Source organism: Corythoichthys intestinalis, chromosome 5, assembly GCF_030265065.1.
Source record: "Corythoichthys intestinalis isolate RoL2023-P3 chromosome 5, ASM3026506v1, whole genome shotgun sequence".
NCBI lineage: Eukaryota > Metazoa > Chordata > Actinopteri > Syngnathiformes > Syngnathidae > Corythoichthys > Corythoichthys intestinalis.
The window spans coordinates 34,492,618-34,520,114 of NC_080399.1; the positions used below are offsets into that span (position 1 = coordinate 34,492,618).

Below are 27,497 nucleotides of genomic sequence, written 5' to 3' on the forward strand. Positions count from 1 at the left end.
ATCATACGTTATTATCGAGGCCAAGCGCACATAGATATACAAAACAAGATGTACTGCTAGCAGTCCAATCAATGCATTTCTATGACAACCTCCTATCCTCTAGTTGTATATCTAGAGTAAACAGGGATATTGGTGTGTTAAGCGGCACAGGCCAAAGTCAATCGGCCAGTATGCAGTTGTTAATAAATTATTTATTATTTCTTCGCGGTAAATGCACCACGAACCGGTACCGGTCCGCGGCCTGGTCTATGGGGACCCCTGATTTAAACCACCCTTATTTGATATTACTACGTTTGAGTATTTTTAAAGGCATAAACAAAACAAGCTGAAAGCGCATGGTAGTACTTTGGTTGTCAAATTCGCCTCTTGTAGGACATTTTGCTGGTGTAGCACAGCTTGGCAGAACACCGTTTTGTCATACTCTCGTCCCGTCTCTCCTGTTCATTTTGCCTTTGCTGCTTTTTTTGTAAAATATCGACAGTGCTGTCATGCTCATTAATGTTCCTCTCGGGTTCAAATTGAAAGGGTTGAACAGGTGACATGTTTATGAGTCATAATCTGGAAGCCCGGCAGCGTAACCATGTGACGTCACCGCCCTGCGACGTCAACAACAATGGCGACCTACTAGTTAAACTAGTTTTACAAATTGTATAAAAACGAAAACATCAAGAGGGGTTTCAATATCGAATCAAAATCACTTTATTCAATCAAATTATTTTAACTCATAGTAACATTTATCTTTTAAGAACTTCAACTCTTCTATCCGTGGATCCCTAAAGATTACATTTTGTACAACATGGGTGCATTATTTCTTGGTGCTCGTTGATATCGATGCCTTCATTTTAGTGCCAGATCTGGGCCCCTATGATCAGTATTGGTGCAACACTACCAATAATAAAACACGAGATCTACTTAAGGATAGTTCTGGGGGAAGTGTTACAAAAAGCAAATGAAATCCAAAGCTTCGTGCAAAAACAGAATTCTAGTTTTTGGGAGAATGATGGTCACCATACAAGACTATTGAACAATTGGGTACAGGATCACAGGCAGCATTGTTTACCGTTTGCTCACTTCCCTATTGACATCATGTAAGCAAATACAAGCAAATAGGCATCCATACGTCTGCAATATGTAAATGCACAAAAAGCTTATTGATTAGCTGAAATTTTAAGTTTTACACCACCACCATATATGTACTATACCTGAAAAAAAAAAAAAAAACACTGTTAGTGAGCTCTACAAAACTTGCCAATGCCCTCATAGGTCGTATTATTTATTGGTGCAAACTTGTTTTTTAAGGAGGAGCGCTTGGGTAAGTTGGGAGCATTTCTCTTGGCACACACCCCTAACAATCTGAAGTCTGCTCTGGTCGCCAGGCAACTGCTTTCAGTTTGCAAATATTAAAAGTGGTAGTGATCCTTTCACAACCCTCTGCCAAATCATTTTCCGGAAGAACACAATGAGGATCAACAGTGACGACAAGTATAAAATCATATATTTAACAGGACAGAATGATCAAACTTTTTTTTTTCTTTACTGCCACAACACCTGAATGTGCAGTTTTATTGAAGCCTATGTTTTAGGGAAACATATGAAAATCTAGTTTTGTTAAATGAACATTTGAATTAAGAAAATATGTTCCTGAAAGCAAATTCCATTTTTTTTAAATTCAATATTAGAATTTCCTCAAATTAACATATTTTGTATTAGAAGCATCTGCGACCGCTGATGATCACTGTGATCATTATATTGTTTTGACTCTGACGATTAATAACAGTAAAAATATCAAGTCAGGTTAAACGCTGACAATAAAGTTGTAGAGATCAGAATGATGGTTAAACATGATCAAGTTGAATAGGTACTAAAAAAAAGTCTGGAAGTGATGTCATTGTTTGTGCTGCTCACACATGTGGCGGTTGGTTGCACACAATGGAGGCTTCGTGCCACATGCAGTGAAGGATGATAGGATCATGCTTCAGCACCATTGACAGCGGTAGATGTCCGACCCATTTGAACTTTGAATGATTACTGCCAGCCCCTCCCAGTGAAAGTGGTTCGGACGTCTATCACTGTCAATGGCAGCGTTTCTCACTTGAGTGGGGAAGGCTCTTTAGACAACATTTTTGTGTTTCCACTCTAGTTTACAGTCCCAAGCTTACCTTTTGGTTTGGAGAATGAGCGCTTCAAGTGACTGGGTGTGTCCATGCCAGAAATACAAGTTAGTTGGGTTTGGAATGTTGCACTTTTAATTGTTAAAAAAAAAAAAAAAAAATCCTTTATCAATCCGCCTCCTAGTGGTGATGCGAGCAGGCTTGCCAGATGGGAAAAACGGAGTCCAGCCAAATCACACCGTACAACCCGCCCAGTTCAATAATAATTATTCAATAATAAGATGTTTCCCCTTATACCACTCTAAATTGTATATTTGTATTATAACCAGAAAATGAGGGGGAGGGGAGGCTTGTGTATTTTCATTTTAATTAACACAACAACTTATAATTAACCATATATTTATTCATTATTAAACATCAAATGTACATGTTTGTCAATAGAAATCACTGTCAAAGTACCGAGGAAAAGATTTCAAACCTACCAGAATACAATTTTTTTTAAAGTGCATTTAACACGTTTTAATGTTTTGTAATTGTTGGAATTATTTTGTTGAATTTGACCGTGTGCCTACAAATCAGAAATTACATGCAGTTCCCTTCATTTTGTGGTTCTAAAATCAAATGCCAGTTCAGTAGTCTCAATACTTAATTTGATTATATAATATGTTTTATTTAGAGCGAAGAAGATGCTGCAGTAAGCAAGCAATGTGGTTGAAATTCAAGATGTAAACATACAAGTTTAACTGATTAAACTAATCCAAACGGTTCCATCCAAAACTGCCAAAAATTGTCAAAAGTAGTCGGAATTTTATCAACCCACTCAAAAGCATTTCTCTCCCGCCCTTTGAAAAGCCAAATTGGGTGGGAACCCACCAAATCTGGCAACACTCGATGCTAGGCTTAACAGAAGCTGAATAAACATCCAAGTGGAAAAAAATAAAAAAAAGTCATAAAAACAAACATCTGCACTGTTAATACAGCACAAAGATGATTTATTACACATAGTTGACTGAAAACACTGTGAACTGATGATTAAAAAAAGGAAACCCAGCAGCTTTAAATGTTTTAACACTGCAGGGAGACGTCACTTACCAGCAAATTGGTCTTTTCCTGGTATTAACATAAGACGTGCATATGTACAATTTATACATCCATTAAAAAACAGCATTTATTCAAAGAACTATTCCACAGCATACTGTATATACACTGTATAGATATATATGAAGTTATGATTATCTCCTGTGATAGACAACAAACACCCTTCATAAATTGAAGATTTTTTTAAGTATAGACTCAAAGAAAAGCAGAAATATCCATCATGCTGTGTTCTAAAGGTGAGGAGGCGCTACTGCTAAAAAATAAAATAAAAATGTCAATGAAATAGTCATGGTTCTCTTCACTTTGTGGTGTTTAATACGCTGGGGCGTTATGGATCCCACAGCAGAGCACCATAGTGAAGATCATCTCAAAGATCTAAAAGGGGGAGGAGAGAGAGAACAAGAAAATCATGTTTGAACTTGCAATGTTTGAGCGCCTCGCATCCACAGAGACGGCGTGGCACTCAGCTCACCATAATGACTGCCACCACCAGCGCAGCAAGGCCAATCAGATAAAGCTTCTCTGAGAACAGCTCGATCAGTTTGTCGTGACAGCTCTGCTTGGAAGAAAAATACAGAGAAAAAAAGGGCATATACTTAAAGTGCGTATGACACAAAAAAGCATGTTGGACCACTTGGATGTGCGTGGAAGCGATCGTTTTATATTTATCAATTTTTGAATCTGGCACCATGAAAATGAGTGACTTCCGGCTTCAGTCTCGGGTTTAGGACAAATGATAATGTGACGTCACCCAGGCCAGCATCTCACAATACAGAATTGCTTTATAGCATGCAGATGGACTGCGGATTTACTTAATTTTGTGGATTAATTTGTTTATTTTTCGCATCACGCCAGCCAAACGGCTGCAGAAAATTGTTGCTGCACCAGGGAGAGGCGTGTGAGCCATTTTGGGTTTCAAAAGGTTCCCTTTCACCGCAGACATTGGTCAAAACAAGCCCAACTACTGTGGGACCGTTGGACTTACGAGGAAGTGAGTAAACATTGTATTTTGTATTATGTCAAATACTGGGATCATGGCACACGTTTTAATACGGAGGTGGCTTGCATTTTGTGGTTGATTATCGACCAAGAATGCCACTCGGCTGACAACCGGCAGCTTGTTTGCCCTCTTCGTGTGCCCGGTGTTCTGTCAAATTTTCAACCCCATCAGAAATTGCTACTTTCTGTTAAAAATGGCCGTGAATACAGCGATTACAATGTAAACACTACAAACTTTCTTTAAGTAAAGGACTATTCACTTCAGTTTGATTATTGACGGACATGTACAAAAGTTCTCTTCAGACACATCCTGCCATGTTAGCCGCAAAACTGCACGCCGCTCTCTCACTGTTTACGTCTTTGCTGTGTAGTAAAGCATTATTTTACGCCATATTCGTGTTGACCATGTGGCAGCTACTCGCTCCTCCGACTTCGGCCGGTTTGTCCGGCGGTACTCTCCAGCTGCTTCCCCGGCGAGCTCTCTTGTCCGCAGCAGGGGAAAGAGGTGTAACTTACTCGCCGCCGAGCGGGTTGTGATCAGCGAAGACAATCGACAACCCTGCCGCCGTCTGACATGATCTGGGCTAGTTTTGTGTGATTTTTCGCTTCGAAAAGCAAAAATAAGATTTTGAGACGTCACTCGGTTCGGGTTAGCATGTCTGCTAGCTGTCACGCCTCTTGGTTTGTTTACATTCTCCGAAGCTGGGGCAGGGAAATGACAAAAGCTGAACTAACTACGGTGGCGTAAAATATCGTTTGGGAGGTGCGAAAGTAAAGGTGAAGTCGATAGTTTTGACCATTATGGAGTAATTTTGCCATGTTGTACTGAATTATTCATTCATATTCCATTTAGCACAAGAATGTTATTTGTCATGACCATACCATTAATTTAGCAATTGGGGAAAAATACTTCGATAAAAAGAATATCCTGTAAAAATATTGGAGTAGAGAGACTGAAACAATGACTTGTTGCGGCTCTCTTTGTTACATTTTCCTCATTCTGAATTATTCTCCCTCAATGGGCTGAATTCTAAATCAGGTGAAACCATGACCCTGCCGACGTTATCCTCCTGTTGGGGACACTAGAGCCCTATAATGGTAGGTGTGGCTAAACGTCAGATTAAAAGACTAATTTCTCGTCATCTGCACTTTGCCAAATTGTTGTACATAGTCGAATCGTCTCAAAATATGATTGTAATTCACATAATAATGCTATTTAAGACTTTTTGTTTATCTTGTCGTACGGACTTTAACTTGCTGTCATTTGAAAGTCTTGGCACTGGTCTTCACTTTCAAGTGTCTCCATCTGGCTGACATTGACGTGTATTACTGGTGCGTTTTTATGTTTGAACAGTCACTATGTGTGCATCCCTTGTGTAACTACAGTTACCAAATAAGAGAAATTCATTACTGTACCTGTGACTTGAGAAAATCCTCTGGAGACTTCCTGGGACACAAAGTGCTGGTGACCTGTTTGAAGAGCGCGGTGTCGTCTCCTTTACCACAACAGTCGAGCTGGGGCAAAAGCCGAGGACACAAATCATCGAAATATACTGGCATTAACCCTTTCGGGAACAGTGGTCACTACTAGGGATGGGAATTGATAGGATTTTTACGATTCCGATTCCATTATCGATGTTGCTTAACGATTCCATTCTTTATCGATTCTCTTATCGATTCTAATTTGGGGAAAAAGAAGAACAAACGTTTTGATTGGCATCGAGTTTGTTTAATCAGAAGTCACAACCTTACAAACTCACAACTAGGTCAAAAGAGGCCCAAAGCCTCAATGTTAACTTTGGCAATATGTAGCAAATACACATTAATGTGTAACATTTCACCGAAACATTTTTCTAATAGAAATAAAAAATATTGGTATATATTGACATATTGGTCGTATTCCCTCCCGACGCAGTTATCTCCACCTTGCAATGACCAGGCGCTAAAAAGGTGACAAGGGTGTGGAGGAAATATGTTCTGGTAGGGCTGTCCCAAACGACTAATTTTCTCCCGATTAGTCAGCCGACTATTTTTACAATTAGTCAACTAATTAAAAAAATTTATGTTTTTTGTTGTTACTAATTTAGCAATGACATTTTTGTTGATGCTTATTAATCCACAAAAACATTTTGGAACACTTAAATTCTTTATTGAAGTACAAATAAACATGTAAATAACAATAATTAATCACACATAAAAAATGAGGTCAAATGTTCATAGCATTAACTAGTGCAAAAGAATGGAATGTAAACAGATTCAGAACACTGACTTAGCCTTTCCAACATAATTCAAAACAATTCTTAAGAAAATGTAGCATTATTATTATAGTATACTACCATATATAATAGTATTATAATATTCATTGCCAATCATATTTTTCAAAAAGGGTGTTCTTTTAAAGCTATTCTTAGTGTAGAATCTGAATTCTGTAGTATTATAGTATTTGCATATTATAGTATTAATTCCGAAGTATGTGGGATGGGATTAACTCCAGAAATCATTATTTATACAAACGCGGCGTGCTTTTATTTTGAAATGTACACCGGAAGTACGTTCGCTAAACCGCTAACAGCTTCACACTCCGCATAAAAACACTTTTAGTCATTGCTTGTGGTGTCACTGTCACTCAGTTTTTTTTTTTTTCTCTCTCAAATTTTTCGTTTGCAAATGATGTTAACCAGCGATTTTTCATGTTTGAAGTGTCACCTTTTAACCGCAAGTTTGCATTTTGGAAAAGACTGCCAGTGTTTTATAGCAGGCTAAAGTAGGTTGTCTTTTTTTACCCATTAATCTCAATGTAGCAATGCCGCGCTTATTTAATATACACGTGTTTCCTTATTTTGTATGTCTGAACTGTAATTCTACGGCGTTTTGATTACTAATAAACATCTGTGAAATGAACTGGAGTCTAATAGTCATCTACACGCACACACAAATGTATGCATACACGCACGCGTTGATAAAACTTATCGCCCTCATTTTTATTTATCTTGCGACAAATGGACTCATTTCATATCGCGAAAGGCTTAGCAACTTTAATAAAACATGCCGTTAGATGGAATTACAACCCCCCTCTTAAAAATGTTTTCCTCGGATCTACACAATTCAAGTATGTCACCCTTTTTGACTTCAAAATGGCAAATTTAGCCGAAAGTGAGTGAGTGAGGGAGTGAGTGAGTGAGCGAGTGATTTTCATGCCTGAATTACTGCAAGTCGCTTTGTTGTTATTTTTTCTCGTGAAGTGAAGACACACTTTCGAGCGTTTGAACCTACGTGTTGTCATTGTTATGTTTACGGCTGCAATGTTCGTGCTAAACCATCGTAACCTTTCATTTTCACCCTCTTTCCTAGTGAAATGTAGCCAAACTTTGGAGCGAGTCGTTCTCGGCGCCGTGCTGGTTTGATGCGTCCAGGATGCGTCTGGACAACAAGAGGTGCCACGTCACGTCACGTGATGACGCAGTACGCGTCTTAAGGAATCGTTAAAGGGATCGTTAAAGCTTTTTCATTGTTGATGTTGAGGCCTCGAAACACTAGGAACCGGTTCGGAATTGGAATTGGATTTCGATTCCCATCCCTAGTCACTACAGTGGACATCTATTCAAAAGTTATCATTGGTATAACTCACTCACTGCCAGCCTAGAGTTGCGGTAGTTAGTAAAAAAAGGGAAATTGATAATCACAACATCTATTGGCGACAATAAACGTCCAAGCCATTTGCACTGGGAGGGACTGGATAGCTCCTCCCATTTAAAATGGATTGGATGTCTATTTTCCTCAATGGCAGTCAAAGAGTTCAGCTATGTGAGGTTTATAAAACAAAACAAAAATAAATAAATAAAAAAAACTGAATTCCCAAAGCAAAAATAAACATGGGCCACACTTGATTGAAGTTGATCACAATTTATTTTATTTTTAAAGTTATAAAAAAAAAATTCAAATTTTATTTTATTTTATTAGAATTATGTTTTGGATTACAAATGTTTTTTTTTATTTGCATTTTAAAAAAAAAACTTTTTTTATTTACTATTTTAATAATAGATTTGTACCCACAGACGGAGCCTTCAATTAATTAATTCATTTAAGATTATTTATGTATCTACCTTTTTCCCTTCGCAAAATACGTGCGGGCAACATAAATGGTACAATTGGACGTCAAATGGGGGCTGAGAAATGTTGTCCTGTGGGCCGCAATTGGCCCCAGGGACACAAGTTTGAGACCTCATCCTATATGAATGTAATAAAAACATTGTTAACATTTTTTAAAAATCATAATTTGCATGGTTTAACCATTAATTAGCTATTGAGACCTCATTCAATTTTTACAAAACTTGCATTTTGTCTGTGTTTTGTCACTCCTGAAGCAAACATTAGAAACAACCTGGTGTGTAAAGTTTTTAGCGTAAATAGTAATATTGTTGACGCATTTGTCGCTATTGATAGTTATAGATGTCAAATAGCAGTTTTTAATGTTAAAGTTTGATGGAAAATAGATTCATGCTATCTTTTTATATGCATTTCTTGCTCTGCTGTGGCCTAAAAAAACCCCTTTACATTTGCCGTAAAATACTTGCAACTGTGGTTGCCAGAATATTACAATTAAATAGGCAAACCGTAAAATACACATAAAAACATTTAGTGCAGGGGTTGGCAACACACGGCTCTTTGAACCCTCTAATGCAGGTTATTTCATAATAAACACATCACTATTTTATTGAAATTTATTCTATCACTTGTGAAATTTAACAAATTCGTTTGAACTTTTTTTTTAGTTTGCAGAGCAAGTCAGGCTCATTGTTTTGTGTGTCTGTTACCAGCAGAGGTGGGTAGAGTAGCCAAAAATTTTACTCAAGTAAGAGTAGCGTTATTTCAAAATAATATTACTCTAGTAAAAGTAGTCATCCAAGAAATGTACTCAAGTAAAAAAGTATCCAGTGAAAAGAATACTCAAGTAATGGGTAACATTGTGAGTAAACTGCTTAGCATGTTTGATTTTTATTATTATTTTTGATTTTTTTTTTTTTTTTCAAACAATGTGTTTTTTTTCTCTCAGCACAAACCTATCTATACCGTTGTTACAATGATACTGTACAATTACATAACCACATTAAGCCAAAAAAATCCTAGTTTGAATAGTGAATACCGTAGTTCCTTCATATTTACAATTATGAAATTAAAGGATCATATCTCCAGTTTTCCATGTGCAATCGGTGCCAAATAACAAGAGGAGAAAGGTTTAAATCAGCGCTGTGCTTAATTTGTAAATCATAAGGTGCCACAACGCAAAATACATATGACAGCCAGGGATGACGAGACGGGCACAGGTCCCGGAACATACACAGAAAATGGTGCTGAAAACAAAGGGCAAATGCCCACTTGCCATGCCGTGGGACTTTTTTTTCTTTCTTTTCTTTGTGCTTTTCTGACTCCTTTTGAACCATCTTCCATCTTTTTGAAAAAAGACGTTGAAATACCATTTGATCCTGGCTGCTTACTCCCCAAATACTGCAAATTTCAAAAGTTTTTTTTTTTTTTTTTAATGTCAGGGGCGTGATTTGTTGGTCCAGCTTTTCAGTGTATCAACAAATCGACTCTCAAATGACGTTAAATTTTTTTAAACAACATGCAATTCTTGGGATTTGTTCTGTAAATGAATTTATGCATATTATTATTTTATTTTATATTGTAATGTCCGTAACTATGTGTAATATTCTGATATAATGTTTTCCGAGGCACCCTGAAGTGCACGCAACGTTACTGTTGTTTTGGTCACGTGATGTGGGGCTGAGCTAGTGAGGCACAGCCTGCCGAGAGTCACAAGTTGTGTCTGTGCTGTTAGCTCCATGTGTGAATAAAGAAGCAGTTGTCAGCACGTCGTGTGTTCGATACCTTTGCCAACAAAAAGCTCAAAAGAAGACACTACGCACGGTCTCTTTAAGAGACGCTAGGACTGGAGAGCTGTGAGTAGTAGGAAGCGAGGGGGAGACGGGCGAGAAGCAAAAGTTCGCGGTCGAATGTGGCGGCAGTCCGCTGTTATTTTATTTGTTGTTTTCTTATTGTTGCCACAATAAAGTGGAGAAAGCCATCAACGACTCCTCCCCTTCTTTACCCCTATTCGAGGGTATTAAATAAAAAATAAAAAAAGTTTTTATATTATTATTTTCTATTCAAGAGGGGCACCAGATCTGCCCAAATAAGTCCCGGAACACAGGGAGGCCAAAATTAAGAGGCCAAATTAACCCCTGAATCCACGCTTTCAAGTCATGTTGAGGGCAACGCTCTATGTCAAATACTTCATTTTTTACGGTGACGCCACGTGATTGAACAGGCTGGCGTGATCATAGAACGGCAAGCTTGTGTCTGATTGGTGTAATAGAGTCATGTGATGATTGTTGCGACATATTATTGGTGAAATTAGTAGCGCTACTCTTTGCAATAGCCTCGCTGGCAAAAAAAAAAATCTTAATATGTACAGTGGGGATAACAAGTATTTGATACACTGCCGATTTTGCTGGTTTTCCCACTTGCAAGCCATGTAGAGGTCTGTAATTTGTATCATAAGTTCTCTTCAACTGTGAGGGAGGGAATCTAATACAAAAATCCAGAAAATCACATTGTATAATTTTTAAATAATAAATTTGTATTTAACTGCATGAAATAAGTATTTGATACATTACCAACTAGTAAATATTTCGTCTCTTAGTTCTTTTTTAAGAACCCCTCCTGTTCTCCACTCATTACCGGAAGTAACTGTACCTGTTTGAACTTGTTACCTGTAGAAAAGACACCTGTTCACATGCTCAAACAAACAAACTCCAACCTCTCCACAATGGCCAAGACCAAAGAGCTGTGTAAGGACATCAGGGATAAAATAATAGACCTGCACATGGCTGGGATGGGCTACAGGAAAATAAGCAAGCAGCTTGGTGACACGGTAACAACTGTTGAAGCGATTATTAGAAAATGGAAGAAGTTCAAGTTGACGGTCAATCTGCCTCGTTCTGGGGCTGCATGCAAGATCTCACCTCGTGGGGCATCACTGATCATGAGGAAGGTGAGGGATCAGCCCAGAACTACACTGCAGGACCTGGTCAATGACCTGAAGAGAGCTGGAACCACAGTCTCGAAGAAAACCATCGGAAACACATTATGCCATCATGGATTAAAATCCTACAGCGCACGCAAGGTCCTGCTGCTGAAGCCAGTGCATGTCCAGACATGTCTGAAGTTTGCCACTGACCATCTGGATGATCCAGAGGAGCAATGGGAGAAGGTCATGTGGTCGGATGAGACCAAAATGGAACTTTTTGGTCTAAACTCGCCTCGTCGTGTTTGGAGGAAAAAGAAGGATGAGTACAACCCCAAGAATACCATCCCAACCGTGAAACATGGAGGTGGAAACATCTTTTTTTGGGGCTGCTTCTCTGCCAAAGGTACAAGACGACTGCACCGTATTGAGGGGAGGATGGATGGGGCTATGTATCACCAGATCTTAGCTGACGATGGGTCGTGGCTGGGTCTTCCAGCATGACAACGACCCAAAGCACACAGTCAAGGCAACTAAAGAGTGGCTCCGTAAGAAGCATCTTAAGGGCCTAGCCAGTCACCAGATCTGAACCGAATAGAAAATCTATGGAGGGAGCTGAAAGTCCATGTTGCCCGGCAGCAGCCCCGAAACCTGAGGGCTCTGGAGAAGATCTGCATGGAGGAGTGGGCCAAAATCCCTGCTGCAGTGTGTGCAAACCTTGTCAAGGACTTCAGGAAACGTTTGGTATCTGTAATAGCAAACAAAGGTTTCTGTACCAAGTATTAAGTTCGATTTTTGTGATGTGATACTTATTTCATGCAATTAAATGCAAATTTATTATTTAAAAATCATACAATGTGATTTTCTGTTTTTTGTATTAGATTCCGTCCCTGACAGTTGAAGAGAACTTATGATACAAATTACAGACCTCTACATGCTTTGCAAGTGGGAAAACCAGCAAAATCGGCAGTGTATCAAATACTTGTTCTCCCCACTGTAGAATAAAGAGGAAAAATGTAACGACTCTTGTGTAGCCCAAAGTAGCGGAGTAAGAGTAGTGGTTTTTTTCTTCACAAATCTACTCAAGTAAAAGTATGGCTTCGTAAAAGTACTCATAGAAGTACATTTTTCTCAAAAAGTTAGTCAAGTAATGTAACAAAGTACATGTAATGCGTTACTACCCACCTCTGGTTACCAGAACACTAAGGCACGTCATGATAATTGGAATTTGTACCCACAAAACTTTCCGTACGCCGACATAGTAAATTCAATTGTCAATATGTCAATGCGGTTTCCAGCGTTGTCTTATCTGGGGAAGTGAGGTTGAAACGGCTCTCTAAGTGTTAAAGGTTGCCGATACTTCGTCAATGGTAGATTTTTGCAGATTTTTTTCAACTGAAAATCATTGAAGAAAAAAAACTGGTCTTGATGGAGGGGTGATGTCACTGCGCTCCTTTAATCTTTCTCCCCCTTTCCAACCAGGATTTGAACCCACCATCATCTCAGCAGTTAAGCTACTGAGGTGCTACCGTGCTACTGCTGCCAGTATTTTACTTTAAATTTGTGTGAGTTTCACATACCGTGGTGTGAAAAACATCCAGCACCTTGATGGCGGCATCTTTACTAGGAGAGCCCGAGACATCCACAGCCTTGATGTACGCCGAGTCGTAGAAGTTGATCAGTTCTTTGGAGATCTGCGAACAGCTTGTTGTTATTGTCAATCTTAACCATAAGCGGAGTTTGACTTTTGGGCCAGGGGGGGCACAACATGTTGATGACCCCGAAACGCAGTGTCAGCATTAAAATTAACTTACAAGAATATTTATAATAATAAGTTGACAGTGAGCGTTTTTTGTTTCCCATCATTGTTGCGGGGAATTTTAAATCAGGCTGCTTGGGCAATACTTTTCACCAAGATCGTCATCCATTGAATATGGTACGCCCGCTGGTGTCGTGCCAATGTAGTTACCCCAGTCAAAAATTGTATCCCCTGGGTGGAGCCATATGGAAATACATTTGTGTCTTTATTATTCAATCAAAAAAATGTTGCTTCAATCAAAGTATATATTTTCAACCCCTCAGAAAGTCGCTTCAATTAAAAAAAAAAAAGGGTTTAAATGCAAAATTAAATTTGAAACTCAAAAAACTCAAAGAAAAAAAAAATGCACGTGAAGGCTATTTTTCTTTAATTTTTTTTTTCTTGATTGAAGCAACTTTTTTATTGCAGTGATGTTGATTTGTGATTTGTGCCACATTTTGGCTAGGACATTTTTGTCTTTATTATTCAATCAAAAAATTAGTTGCTTCAAAAAAAATTTCAAAAAGAAGAATCAGTTCAATCAAAAAAAGAAAAATTTCAATCATAAAAAAGGTTTTTGAATGCGAAAAAATATTTGAGATTGAAAAATTTGCATTTGAACACTTAATTTTTCATTGAAAAAGTTGCCTTTGATTGAAGAAATCCTTTTTGTGTTTGGGCCATATTATGGGTAGGCCATTTGTGTCTAAATCATTCAATCCCCCCCAAAAGTTGCTTAAATCAAAGAAAAAAATCATTTGAAAAATAAAACTGGCCTCCCCTAATTAAAAAAATATATATATTAGGGCTGTCAAAATTATCGCGTTAATGGGCGTTAATTAATTTTTTTAATTAATCACGTTAAAATATATGACGCAATTAACGCAGATGCCCCGCTCAGACAGATTTAAATGAAAGTACAGTGAAACGCTCACTTGTTAATTGTGTTTTATGGAGTTTTGCCGCCCTCTGCTGGCGCTTGGGTGCGACTGATTTTATAGGCTACAGCACCCATCAGCATTGTGTAAGTAATTATTGACATTAACAATGTCGGGCTACTAGTTTATTTTTTGATTGAAAATTTTACAAATTTTGTTAAAACGAAAACATTAAGACTGGTTTTAATATAAAATTTCTATAACTTGTACTAACATTTTTCTTTTAAGAACTACAAGTCTTTCTATCCATGGATCGCTTTAACAGAATGTTAATAATGTTAATGCCATCTTGTTGATTTATTGTTATAATAAACAAATACAGTCTTTATGTACTGTATGTTGAATGTATATATCCATCTTGTGTCTTATCTTTCCATTCCAACAATAATTTAATATGGCATATTTTATAGATGGTTTGAATTGCGATTCATTGCGATTAATTACGATTATTTAATTTTTAAGCTGTAATTAACTCGATTAAAAATTTTAATCGTTTGACAGCCCTAAATTATATGCAAAGCAAATGACCGTCTAAGTTGCTAGTCACATGATCTTTTCGAAAAAATAATTTTGACCCATTATAAAAATATATTTTTTGTTCATTTCATTCATTTTTGTTGCAGTTTTATTTCTTTACAACTTATCCTTATCTTATATATATATATATATATATATATATATATATATATATATTAGGGCTGTCAAAATTAACGCGTTAACGCGCGGTAATTAATTTTTTAATTAATCACTTTAAAATATTTGACGCAATTAACGCACATGTCCCGCTCAGACAGTATTCTGCCTTTTGGTAAGTTTTACAGCAAGGCTTTTTGTGCTAACAGCGAACTCTTGTGGTCGCTTTGCGACATGGTTTATTGGTTTTCTCCTCTCATTCAATATGGCTGCAAGACGTCTCTGTTGTGCTTATATGATCCTTGGACAAGATTTGTCCGTAAGTATGGTTGTTGTAAAGAATGTACATATTATGTTAATAAGCGAAATGTTATATTTTTTGTATGAGACGCTTTTTGTTTATGTTTAGTTAACCTGTATAGCGTGCTAAGCTAACGTTGTTGCTAATGCAATGCTTGTGTACTTTTTTTTGTAGTTTTAAAGGGGACAATGGTTTGAGACCAATTTATTAATAAATCAGATGAAAAAGGAAGAAGTCTGATTATTAAGGCGTCGTTCAATAGCTGTCTAGCGTTGGAAAAAGTAGACGCTTCGGAGTGAGGACAGCATAGACAGATTTGAATGACAGTAGATTGAAATGCCCACTACAGTCCTTATATACCGTATGTTGAATGTATATATATATCCATCTTGTGTCTTATCTTTCCATTCCAACAATTTATTTTACAGAATATATATATAATTCACAGAAAAATATGGCATATTTTATAGATGGTTTGAATTGCGATTAATTGCGATTAATTACGATTAATTAATTTTTGAGCTGTAATCAACTTGATTAAAATTTTTAATCGTTTGACAGCCCTAATATATGTGTGTGTACAGTGGGGAGAACAAGTATTTGATACACCCATTGTCAGTGTATCAAATACTTGTTCTCCCCACTGTATATGACACTTTTCACCCACCAGGGGGGCCTGGACCCCCCCCCCCCCCCCACCCCTTAAATTCCGCTTATTAACTGCCGATTTAGTGTTGCAAATGTGCACGGGTGTCCTCACTGTGTCTCGGTTCATGAAACCCCAGATGGCTGCAGCCACTTCACAGGCAAAGAGGATGACCAAGAAAAAGAAGAACTGCAGAAAATATTGATAGTTCAGTCAAGGTGTCCCAATAATTTTGGCCAGATGGTGGGTATTTTGAATTGAAAAATCATTACGGAGGTTTCTCACCGTCCCTAACAGGCACTGCGATTCCTGAATAGCACCATAGCAGCCGAGGAAGCCCACTAGCATCATCACAGCTCCGACAGCTATCAATATGTAGACACCTGCCGACACACATACAGAATAAAATGAATGCAATGGCGTAGGTTGACCACCAGGAGACGACAAAGACAAGAGAATGGGTGCTCGTTGCTTGTTCATTGATCCACACTATGTTCGGTAATGGACTTCCTGGATGTATCTTGCGTTCCCTGTAGGGTGACACGACATTATTGACATCCTGGCGATAAACAGATCCCGTGTGGGGAGAAGGGGTGGAGCCTCAGGCCGGGAAATGCGTTCCAGACACATTTAGCCCATCCCGCACAATAATTCCCTCTGACCTCTCACCCCCCCACCCCCAGCATTACCCATCCCACGCAGAAGACGTGAGCACTGAGAACAAACGCAGCTGAACATTCACACTTGAGAAGGATATCTGTCTTGACATTCTCCAGTGATTACTACAATAGCATCCAATGGCAGCCAAGGAGTTAAATAAAATGACAAAAATTACACATTTTTTTATGCTCATGCAGTCGCTCATTACAGCCCTTGACAAAAGTCTTGTCGCTTATCCATTTTGTAGAAACAATTGCTAATAACCTGACAATTAATTATTCAATTGGTTTCATAAATGGCTCATATGAAAGCTAAGACCGTCCCAAATGATGTTGAATGTACAAAAATATATTTGTTTCACTGAAAAAAGATTTATCATTTAATGAAGACATAAAGGTCAAATTTTGGGAAGTGTGAAAATTGAACAAAAAATGTACTTCAAATAAATATGTTACATGAAATAAGCAAATTAAGTAGTGGTGCTGTGAGATTCCAAATTTAATATTTTTGTATGATTTCCATGAGCTTGACGGACTGCATCCGTGCGGTTCGGCAAGGATTCATACAGTTTATTGCTGAAGTCATCAGGAACATCAAAGAAAGCAGTCTTGCATGCCTCCCAGAGTTCATCAACATTCTTCGGTTTCATCTTCTATGCTTCCTCTTTCATCCTGTTCATGTCTGGTGACTGGGCTGACCAGTCCTGGAGGATCTTGATCTTCTTTGCCTTGAGGAACTTTGAGGTAGAGATTGAAGTATGCGATGGAGCACCATCCTGTGGCAGAATTTGTCCCTTTTTCTGGTTAGGAATGTAAGAGGCAGCTAAGATTTGTTGATATTTCAGACTTTTTATGTTGCCTTCCACCGTGCAGATCTCTCGCAAACCCCCATACTGGATGTACAGTAAGCCCAGACCATGATTTTGCCACCACCAAACTTCACTGTTTTGTGGCAAAAGGTGGATTTTTCAGATGAATCTTCAATTGAATCACACCACAGTCACCGCAAATATTGCAGAAGACCTACTGGAGCCCCTATGGATCTGAGATTCACTCAGAAAACTGAGTTTTAGTGGTGGCAAAATCATGGTCTGGGGTTACATCCAGTATGGGGGTGTGCGAGAGATCTGCGGGGTGGAAGGCATCATAAATAGTCAGAAATATCAACAAATCTTAGCTGCCTCTTATATTCCTAACCATAAAAAGGGACAAATTCTGCAGCAGGATAGTGCTCCATCGCATACTTCAATCTCTACCTCAAAGTTCCTCAAGGCAAAGAAGATCAAGATCCTCCTGGACTGGCCAGCCCAGTCACTAGACATGAACAGAATGAAAGAGGAAGCATGGAAGACGAAACCCAAGAATATTGATTAACTCTGGGAGGCATGCAAGACTGCTTTCTTTGATGTTATTGATGACTTCATCAATAAATTGTATGAATCCTTGCCGAACCGCATGGATGCAGTCCATTAAATGATAAATCTTTTTTCACTGAAACAAGTATATTTTTGTTTATTCAACATCATTTGGGAGGGTCTTAGCTTTCATATGAGCCATTTCTTAAACCAATTGAATAATTAAAAGTCAGGTTATTAGCAATTGTTTCTACAAAATGGATAACCGACAAGACTTTTGTCAGGGACTGTATGTGAATCAGGTGTGCTTAGTATAAATATTTTTCTTTTGCTGACGACCACAGCAAATACTCTTTGTTTTTTTTTTTTAAAAAAAAATGTTTTACTCTGTGACGTGAACCCACTTTATTGTTGTTTTTTTCTTCAACTACCGCAATCAATGAAGTTTTCCATGATTTTAAAGTTCCTATCGATGACGCTGAAAAACTGTCCATTACATGAGCAAATGAGCAATAATTGCATCATGCACTGTCCTGACTTGGGAAATAAAAAGTAATTGTGCCACTTTCATCAAGAATGTGCTTGTGGATTTTCTGTTGGCTCATTGGGCATAAAAAAACATGGAACTACAACAACAACAAAAACACAATCTTCTTAAATTGGCTTTCATGTGATAAAAAACAAGTAAGTAAATAAAGTGAATAAATAAATTAGAGTGACCAAACATCCTCTTTTGCCCGGACATGTCCTCTTATTACGTGCTCTCCGGAGGGTCCGGCCGGGTTTCATAAATTCATGAAAATGTCCGGTTTTTATGATTTTTCACAGGACCAATTTGAAGAGAATCCCTCCGGCCGCTAGGAGGCAGCGTCTGCCTGCGTTGATGTGGCTCCGACTAGTAGGGGCGGGAGAATGAGTACATCTTCCCTCTTGTTTTTTGTTGGCAGTTTACCCTTTGTTTCATGTGGCATTACCACCATCTAACGACGGTTGACAGTTTGGCGAGAAATCAGACTACAGCAAGGAGCTTTAAGACGTGGCTCCATACACCTTTCTGTTGGTTTCTCTCCTGTTAATGTCGATCACGTGTGTTGAATATTGGGTTATATGTGTAAACAGAGATGCAGTATATTGTATTAGTCTTGTATTAATTGTTCTGTGTTCGTGTATTTGGTTAAATGTTATTATTATATTTTAAGTAGGAGCGCCTGCCCAGTTGAGGGTTTTTTATGATAAATTCGTATATAATGGCAACTGTTGACTTCTGTCGGAGATTTGTACTGGCGTAATCTGGAAAATCCTGTTTGGTGTCGCATCGTTGCGCTGCCGATAATTGTAAACTTTTATAGCAGTTTGAATGTGCCTCGCCCGGTACTCGCTAACAGGGTAGCTATCAGTGCGCTCAGCCGCGCTAGGCATTATGGGCAACGTAGTTTTGAACTGCTGCGTCTGGAAACATGCTGGTTGAATAGCTTGTCAGTTTATTTCGGTTATTGTTTGCGTACAATCTAGAACACTGAATGAGAATAAAAATTGAGTGGGAATAACAATTTGTCAATGACAATTGTCGTGATAGTAATTTACAAAAATGATGATGATGAGTTGGCACATAGCCTACTGTGTGTGCGTATTGACTGGACTACATTTCCATGGTCTGCATTATATCCAGTGCCCTCCATAATTATTGGATTTATAATAATTATGTGGTTTTTAGCTTCTAATATATATTTTTTTGCTAAATAATATGGGACCTTAATGGAAAAAAAGAGAAAAATCCAACCTTGAATACAAGTGCATTTATTCAGTAGGGAAAAAATCCCACATAAAGAAATAATTATTTGACATCAAATAATGTGTGTCACAATTATTAGCACCCCTGGTGTTAATACTTTGTACAACCCCCTTTTGCCAACAAAACAGCACCTAATCTTCTATAATGTTTCACAAGATGGGAAAAGACAGAAAGAGGGATCTTCAGCAATTCCTCTTTGCAGAATCTCTCTAAATCATCCAGAGACCTGGGTCCTCTCCTCTGTACTCTCCTCTTCAGCTCACCCCACAGGTTTTCAATGGGGTTGAGGTCTGGGGACTGAGATGGCCATGGGAGGAGCTTGATTTTGTATCTGGTGAACCATTTCTGTGTATATTTGGCCATATGTTTAGGGTCATTGTCTTGCTGAAAGACCCAGTGACGACCCATCTTCAGCTTTCGGGCAGAGGGCAACAGATTTAAAATGTCCTGGTATTTCAAAGCATTCATGATGCCATGCACCCTAACAAGATTCCCAGGGCCTTTGGAAGCGAAACAGCCCCACAGCATCACTGACCCACCCCCATACTTCACAGTGGGTATGAGGTGCTGTCTACACGCCAACAAGCTGTTTGGGAGGCATGCACGGAGAAAACCTTTCCTCATTCAAAATCATAAACGCAAACGTCTGGAGTTCGCCAAGCGGCATTGGGGCTTCAACTGGGACCGTGTGCTCTGTTCAGATGAGACCAAGATTGAGCTTTTTGGCAACAAACACTCTAAGTGGGTCTGACTGGCGTGCCACAAAAGATGCGCATGCTGAAAAGCACTAAGGTCCATTAAGGTCCCATATTATTTAGGAGAAAAAAAATTATTAGAAGCTAAAAAACACATAATTATTATAAATCCAATAATCACTGTATATATATATTTTTAATCATTATTCTTTTTTTTTTTTAGGAAGAATAAAGCCTGTTGAGTAACCAGTTGAGTAAAAAAATATTTCCATATAGTGTATAATATATACTATATGGCAATAGGCCTATGTTTTTTTTTTTTTTTTTTTTTTTTAACAAAACTGAATTTTTCTAATCAGACGGAGGAGGCACACTTTAAATATATTGAAATTATATAGGCATCTTTGAGTGGACTTCGAGTAAAATTCAAGTATCTCGAGGCCGGGCCGAGTGTCCTCTTTTTTTGGAAATCAAAATATGGTCACCCTAAAATAAATTGTTCAGAACATTGAACATTATGTCCATACTTTCCAACTCAGCAATCACAATGCCTTTATGTTTATCTCTCTACTGGAATGACCTGCAGAATGACATTTTTCAGGCAGAAGCTTTGGGAACAGTCAGATTTGGAAAACAACATGCACACTAATGTGGTCCGACGGTGGCCGAAAAAGACACTGACAAATTCAGACTTTCTGCAGACAGTGCACGCACAAAGCTTCAATATGTCTACATCAACTCCTCCTATCTTTCAAGACTGGCGTTTTTTGTTCGAGCGAATCCAGCTACCAGACTTGGTAACCAAGCAATGTGGCAAAAGCAGCCCTTATTTCCACTGCCTTCCATTACTATGACAACACCATTTGAGGTTTGAAGGCCATTGAAATGGCACCGGGGAAGTTCATTTATTTCTTGTCTACCCGTGTAATCTCTGTAGGGAGAGGTGGGGGTTGAACAGCCACTAAAAGCCTCATTTAGATGTCTTTTCATCACATCCACTATTTACAAAAAAAAGTCGCAAACTCAAATTTCTGTTGTCTTTCAGATTGGGCGCAGTTTAAGACGCTGTTTGTTGATTTAAGATAAGCATCAAATATTATTAAGCAGTCATCCGTATATGAGCCTTCATGACAAAAAGAACTTGAAGTCAATCGAAGTGAAGTGAAGCGTGAATGCTAGTAAACACTAGGGCTGCCATCATACTTGGAGTTTAAGGAGGGGCCAGGCCCCCCTGGTGGCCGAAAAGTGTCATTGCATGTAATTGACTCCTTTTTATGATTTTAAAATTGTTTTCCGATAAAATATTGTCTATAAAAGTTGTAAAGCAATAAAACAACAAAAATGAATGAAATGAACAAAAAATATTTTATATTGGGTCAAAATTATTTTTCAGACAGATCATATGACTAGCACCTTAGACTGTTATTTGCTTTGCTTAGCCAAAACCACCCGAGGACCGAAGAGGCGAGATGGATATACGTAATTTTTTTCAAACTTAAGCTTTCAAAAGCGACAACAACTACTGAGCAAGAACCAAGGATTGAAAATGTGGACTATGAAACGCCAGAGAGCACCGCCAGAATGTTGAGTGGAGTTTTAATTTGCCCCACTAAAGACGCTATTTGTACAACAGAGCCACCCCTGGTGTCTTGCTAATATAGTTACCCCTGTCAAAAATGTATCCCCTGGCCGCGGGAGCGCACACACACACACATTAGTTATGAGTTATGTCGACTTAAACAACTGATTCAAGCCAGAAAAGAACCACGGTCATATATTTTGGACATTGACGTTTATTAAACTGGAGAAACTCCATACAGGACTTGAATTACAGTAATAACAGTTACAGGTCATCCTACGAGTAAAACATTGCCTTTTTTACGTTTAGTACATATGTTATGTAATATGACAGAAAATTTATTTATTTATTTATTTTTGATGGATGGGCCATGTTTTAAAACCTTGTAGATAACTACACCACCAAAACACAGAAGTCAAGCAAATCAGTGCAGCGCAATGGCTCCTCCCAGGGGATAAGATTTTTGATGGTGGTAACTACTGTACATTGGCAAGACACCGGCAGGCGTCCCATATTCAATGGATGACGATATTGGTGAAAAGTAGAGCTGTCATAAGCAGCCTGATTTAGAATTCCCCTCAATGGGAAATAAAAAACGCTCATTTTCAACTTATTTTTATAAATATTCTTGTAAGTTAATTTTATTGCTGACACTGCGGTTCGGGCTCATCAACATGTTGTGCCCCCCCTGCCCATAAACTCAAACTCAGCCTATGGCTGCCATGATAAATTCACCAACAACTAATCGATTCTTCAAAATAATCAAAATTGTTCAATTCCTCATTTTTCAGCCTCTTAAAAATAAATATTCTTTATTATTCATTTAAAAAAGAAGAAAAGACAGGGTGTATTATACTGTGTATCACAAAAGTGGGTACACCCCTCGCATTTCTGCAATATTCAAGTATATCGTTTCATGGGCCAACACTGACAAAATGACACTTTGACACAAAGAAAAGTAGTCTGTGTGCAGCTTATATAATAGAGTGAATTTATTTTCCCTCAAAATAACTCAAAATATACAGTGCCCTCCATAATTATTGGCACCCCTGAAAAAGATGTGTTGTTTAGCTTCTAATATTTTTTTTTTCCAAAAATTATGGGACCTTAATGGAAAAAAAGAGAAAAATCCAACCTTCAATACAAGTGCATTCATTCAGTGGGGAAAAAATCCCACATAAAGAAAAAAATTTTTGACATCAAATAATGTGTGTCACAATTATTAGCACCCCTGGTGTTAATACTTTGTACAACCCCCTTTTGCGAACAAAACATGGTCTGGGGACTGAGATGGCCATGGGAGGAGTTTGATTTTGTGTTGCTAAAAAGCTCAATCTTGGTCTCACACAAAAATACACACGGTCCCAGGCTTCAACTGGGACCGTGTGCTTTGGTCAGATGAGACCAAGATAGAGCTTTTTGGCAACAAACACTCTAAGAGGGTCTGGCGTGCCACGAAAGATGCGCATGCTGAAAAGCACCTCTTACCCACTGTGAAGTATGGGGGTGGGTCAATGATGTTGTGGGGCTGTTTCGCTTCCAAAGGCCCTGGGAACCTTGTTAGGGTCCATGGCATCATGAATGCTTTGAAATACGAGGACATTTTAAATCAAAATCTGTTGCCCTCTGCCCGAAAGCTAAAGATGGGTCGTCACTGGGTCTTTCAGCAAGACAATGACCCTAAACATATGGCCAAATCTACACAGAAATGGTTCACCTGACCAGAAACAAAATCAAGCTCCTCCCATGGCCATCTCAGTCCCTAGACCTTGTTTTGTTGGCAAAAGGGGGTTGTACAAATTAACACCAGGGGTGCTAATAATTGTGACACACATTATTTGATGTCAAATAATTTTTTCTTTATGTGGGATTTTTTCCCCACTGAATGAATGCACTTGTATTGAAGGTTGGATTTTTCTTTTTTTCCATTAAGGTCCCATATTATTTGAATAAAAAAAAAGATTAGAAGCTAAAAAAACACCTCTTTTTCAGGGGTGCCAATAATTATGGAGGGCACTGTAGCCATTAATATCTAAACCCCTGGCAACAAACGTGAGTACACCCCTTTGGAAAAAACGTACATCCCTAACTGTCCAAATTGAGTACTGCTTGTCATTTTCCCTCCAAATTGTCATGTGACTCGTTACAGGAGTGCTGTCAGCATTGCTGCAGAGATTGAAGGGGTGGGGGGTCAGCCTGTTAGTGCTCAGACCATACGCCGCACTCTACATCAAATTGGTGTGCATGGCTGTCACCCCAAGAGGAAGCCTCCTTTGAAGATGGTACACAAGAAAGCCCGCAAAAAGTTTGCTGAAGACATGTCAACAAAGCACGTGGATTACAGGAACCGTCTCCTATGGTCTGATGAGACCGTGGGGAGTAAATGTTTGGATGACTACTTTTACTTGAGTAATTTTGTTTAAAGGTAACACTACTCTTACTTGAGTAAACTTTTTGGCTACTCTACCCACCTCTGTTTCACTAACCATCAACATTAGTTTTGAATTCCTTCTTTTTCTTAGTTCTGAAACAAGCCTAAGAAGATGAAGTTTGTCAGGATTTTTCCTTGGGCCACAAGCCAGCAGAAAGTGTTCGGGATCTGCTTAGGAGTTTGGACAATATCTATTTTGGGCCTTACATAAACACCGCTTTAGTGTGCCAGCATGCTAAAAACATCCAGGCTAAACTCTAATTTGAGGGTTAATGTGCAGATGTCCAAGGTTATTTGAATTATGCTGGGGCGTATGTTTAAGGGCGGGCAAAAGAAAGAAACATTCCCTTGATCTTGCTTGGGTGGGCCTCTACAAAATCACTAGTGGGTCTTTCCTCTATAAAAAGCCTGAGTTTGCAATGCTTCCTTATACTTAGAGAAGAGCTATGGTAAAACAGGGACCGGGCCAAATTTAAATGAATGGGTTCACAGCAGTTCACCACCACAACAAGGCAAAATGATGGAAAATTCTTGAATTGGATCATGTTTCACATGTTTCAGGGCCAGTTTGTGGGTGACTGAAGGAAAATGATGGATGCCATTAGTTCAAGTAATGAGGCAACCTGAGCGCATTCTTCATTCTGGAATTTTAGTTGCGCTATTGAAAAGGAAGCAAAACTAAGATACACATGACGGCTTTATTTTAGCGCCGTGCTCACACACCCGCCACTTGGTGCCCACGCCTGCCACAACATCTGTTGACAACATCTGGCCTCTCTAGGTGGAGCGTGAGATCTAAGACTTTTTTTCCACCTTCCTTTCTTTTTTTTATTTTTCTAAAGGATTTGGGGTGTAATATTTACTTCTTCACCTGGGTAAAAATGTCAAACTACAGTCTTATGCAGGGTTCTGATCCTAGGCTTTTCTTAGAGGTCAAATGCAGTCTCATTTCTCTCCCCTTGGTAAAGCTCTTATGAAAATGACCTTCCTTCTACATAGAAGTGCTCGGAGAGAGGAGATATGACTGAGCCAATACATTCTTGAATACAATTAGAAAATAAAATGTAATGTAGTTTAATAAGGCTATAGTGCAGTATGTGCCAAGGCTCCATTTAACATTCAGTCAATGTTTCCCTTCTTACTATTAAATATTTAAGCTTCTCTTTGGAGATGGATGCCGATTCAAAGATCACTTCATTGGGTGAACCGATTGAGAACCAGCATCGAAAATTCTGCTTTTAATCACTTGAATAATGATCACTGTTGGTTTGCGCTGTCAGTTTCTCATTAATAACATGTTTTTCATTGTGGCGGGATTTTTCATTGATGTAGAACAGCACAGTGTCTTATAGTGTCAGAATTATTCAGTGGGACACAATATATGTGCTAATCCCGCATAACATTGTGTTTGAAATTTGAGCAGCAGCACACTCTGAAAAATACTGTGTAGGAGGGCACCTACTGTGTATAAAGATTTTTTTTTTTAAAACACCAGGAAATACAATACGGCTGTGCGAAGCCAGATCTAGTAAAATTCAGAAGCAGTCTTGCATGTTGTAATTTGTCACTCAAATCTTTTTTTCCCCAGCGTTGGTTAACATACAGCGTTGAATATCCCGAAATTCAACCAACAGTTTTTTCCCCCTCAAAACCAACAACGGTGACAGGTATTTCTAGCCCAGTACAGTGATCCCTCGCTACTTCGCACTTCAAACTTCGCACCCTCAGTACATCACGGAATTTTTTTTCAAATAAAACATAAATACAGATGAGCTGTCATGAGCTGATCGCGTAGTCGCACTCTCCCTCCCTCTCCCTGCTCTTTGATCGTCAGGCAGTGCACTGGAGTTGCTTATTAAAGTTAGCGATGATTAACAGATTTTTGGGTTTGAGCTTGCCAGAGACACGAACTTCAAAGCGCTGCATGGGTCAATCATTGTTTAACTTGTTAAACAGTAACTGTGGCAACTCATTGTGTGTAAGTGAGCAGCTTGAGTGATTTGAATCGACTCACTCAATGAAGCATTTTATAAAGCCAAGCATTTTTCTACTACTTTATTCTTGTTTAACAATAATTTGGTGGGACAGTAACATGTTTAAAACGTATCATAATTTGAAGTGCTTCAAAACCCATTTATGAAACTATATATCTCTACATTTTTATGTATTTATTTTTTATTATACTTTGGGGAAAAAAAGTCTTGTATGTACAATCTTTGACAAAAGTCTTGCCGCTTATCCATTTTGTAGAAACAATTGCTAATAACCTGACTTTTAATTATTCAATTGGTTTCAGAAGTGGCTCATATGAAAGCTAAGACCCTCCTAAATGATGTTGAATGCACAAAAATAGATTTGTTTCACTGAAAAAAGATGTATCATTTAATGAAGACATAAAGGTCACATTTTGGCAAGACAAAAGTTTTGTCGCCTACAGAAAGTAGTGTGGAAATTTCACTGTTTTGTGGCAAAAGGTGGATTTTCAGATGAATCTTCCATTGAATTACACCACAGTTGCCACAAATATTGCAGGAGACCTACTGAAGCCCACATGGATCCGAGATTTGCTCTGAAAACAGTGAAGTTTGGTGGTGGCAAAATCATGGTCTGGGGTTACATCCAGTATGGGGATGTGCGAGAGATCTGCAGGGTGGAAGGCAACATAAATAGTCTGAAATATCAACAAATCTTAGCTGCCTCTTACATTCCTAACCATAAAAAGGGACAAATTCTGCAGCAGGATGGTGCTCTATTGAATACTACAATTTCTACCTCAAAGTTCCTCAAGGCAAAGAAGATCCAGATCCTCCAGGACTGGCCAGCCCAGTCACCAGACATGAACAGGATGAAAGAGGAAGCATGGAAGACGAAACCCAAGAATGTTGATGAACTCTGGGAGGCATGCAAGACTGCTTTCTTTGATGTTCTTGATGACTTCATCAATAAATTGTATGAATCCTTGCCGAATCGCATGGATGCAGTCCTTCAAGCCCATGGAAGTCATACAAAATATTAAATTTGGATCTCACAGCACCACTACTTAATTCACTTATGTTATCTAACATATTTTTGTATTTGAAGTACATTTTTTGTTCAATTTTCACACTACTTTCTGTAGGCGACAAAACTTTTTTTTGCGAAAATTTGACCTTTATGTCTTCATTAAATGATAAATCATTTTTCAGGGAAACAAATATATTTGTGTGCATTCAACATCATTTGGGAGGGTCTTAGCTTTCATATGAGCCATTTCTGAAACCAATTGAATAATTAAAAGTCAGGTTATTAGCAATTGTTTCTAAAAAATGGATGAGCGACAAGACTTTTGTCAGGGACTGTATCTCTTTCCAATGCTAAATGTGTATAAGTACATAAAACACAAAAAAATGATAATGAAAATGTGGGGTCGGGGTTTGCGTTACTTCACAGTTCTTC

General features: G+C 38.4%; 1 protein-coding gene across 1 annotated transcript in view; it reads right to left on the reverse strand.

The window, feature by feature from the left end:
* Window positions 1–2,545: 2,545 nt before the first annotated feature.
* LOC130916626 (CD81 antigen-like) overlaps window positions 2,546–27,497 on the reverse strand; it is a 31,807-nt gene continuing 6,855 nt past the window's right edge. The window contains exons 3-8 of the mRNA XM_057837483.1: window positions 15,837–15,934; window positions 15,666–15,740; window positions 12,816–12,929; window positions 5,625–5,723; window positions 3,682–3,765; window positions 2,546–3,584 (exon numbers count right to left, since the gene is read on the reverse strand). Of these exons, the coding sequence (XP_057693466.1) occupies window positions 3,522–3,584; window positions 3,682–3,765; window positions 5,625–5,723; window positions 12,816–12,929; window positions 15,666–15,740; window positions 15,837–15,934 (533 nt within the window). The 3' untranslated portion in view covers window positions 2,546–3,521. The remainder of the gene's footprint in view (window positions 3,585–3,681; window positions 3,766–5,624; window positions 5,724–12,815; window positions 12,930–15,665; window positions 15,741–15,836; window positions 15,935–27,497) is intronic.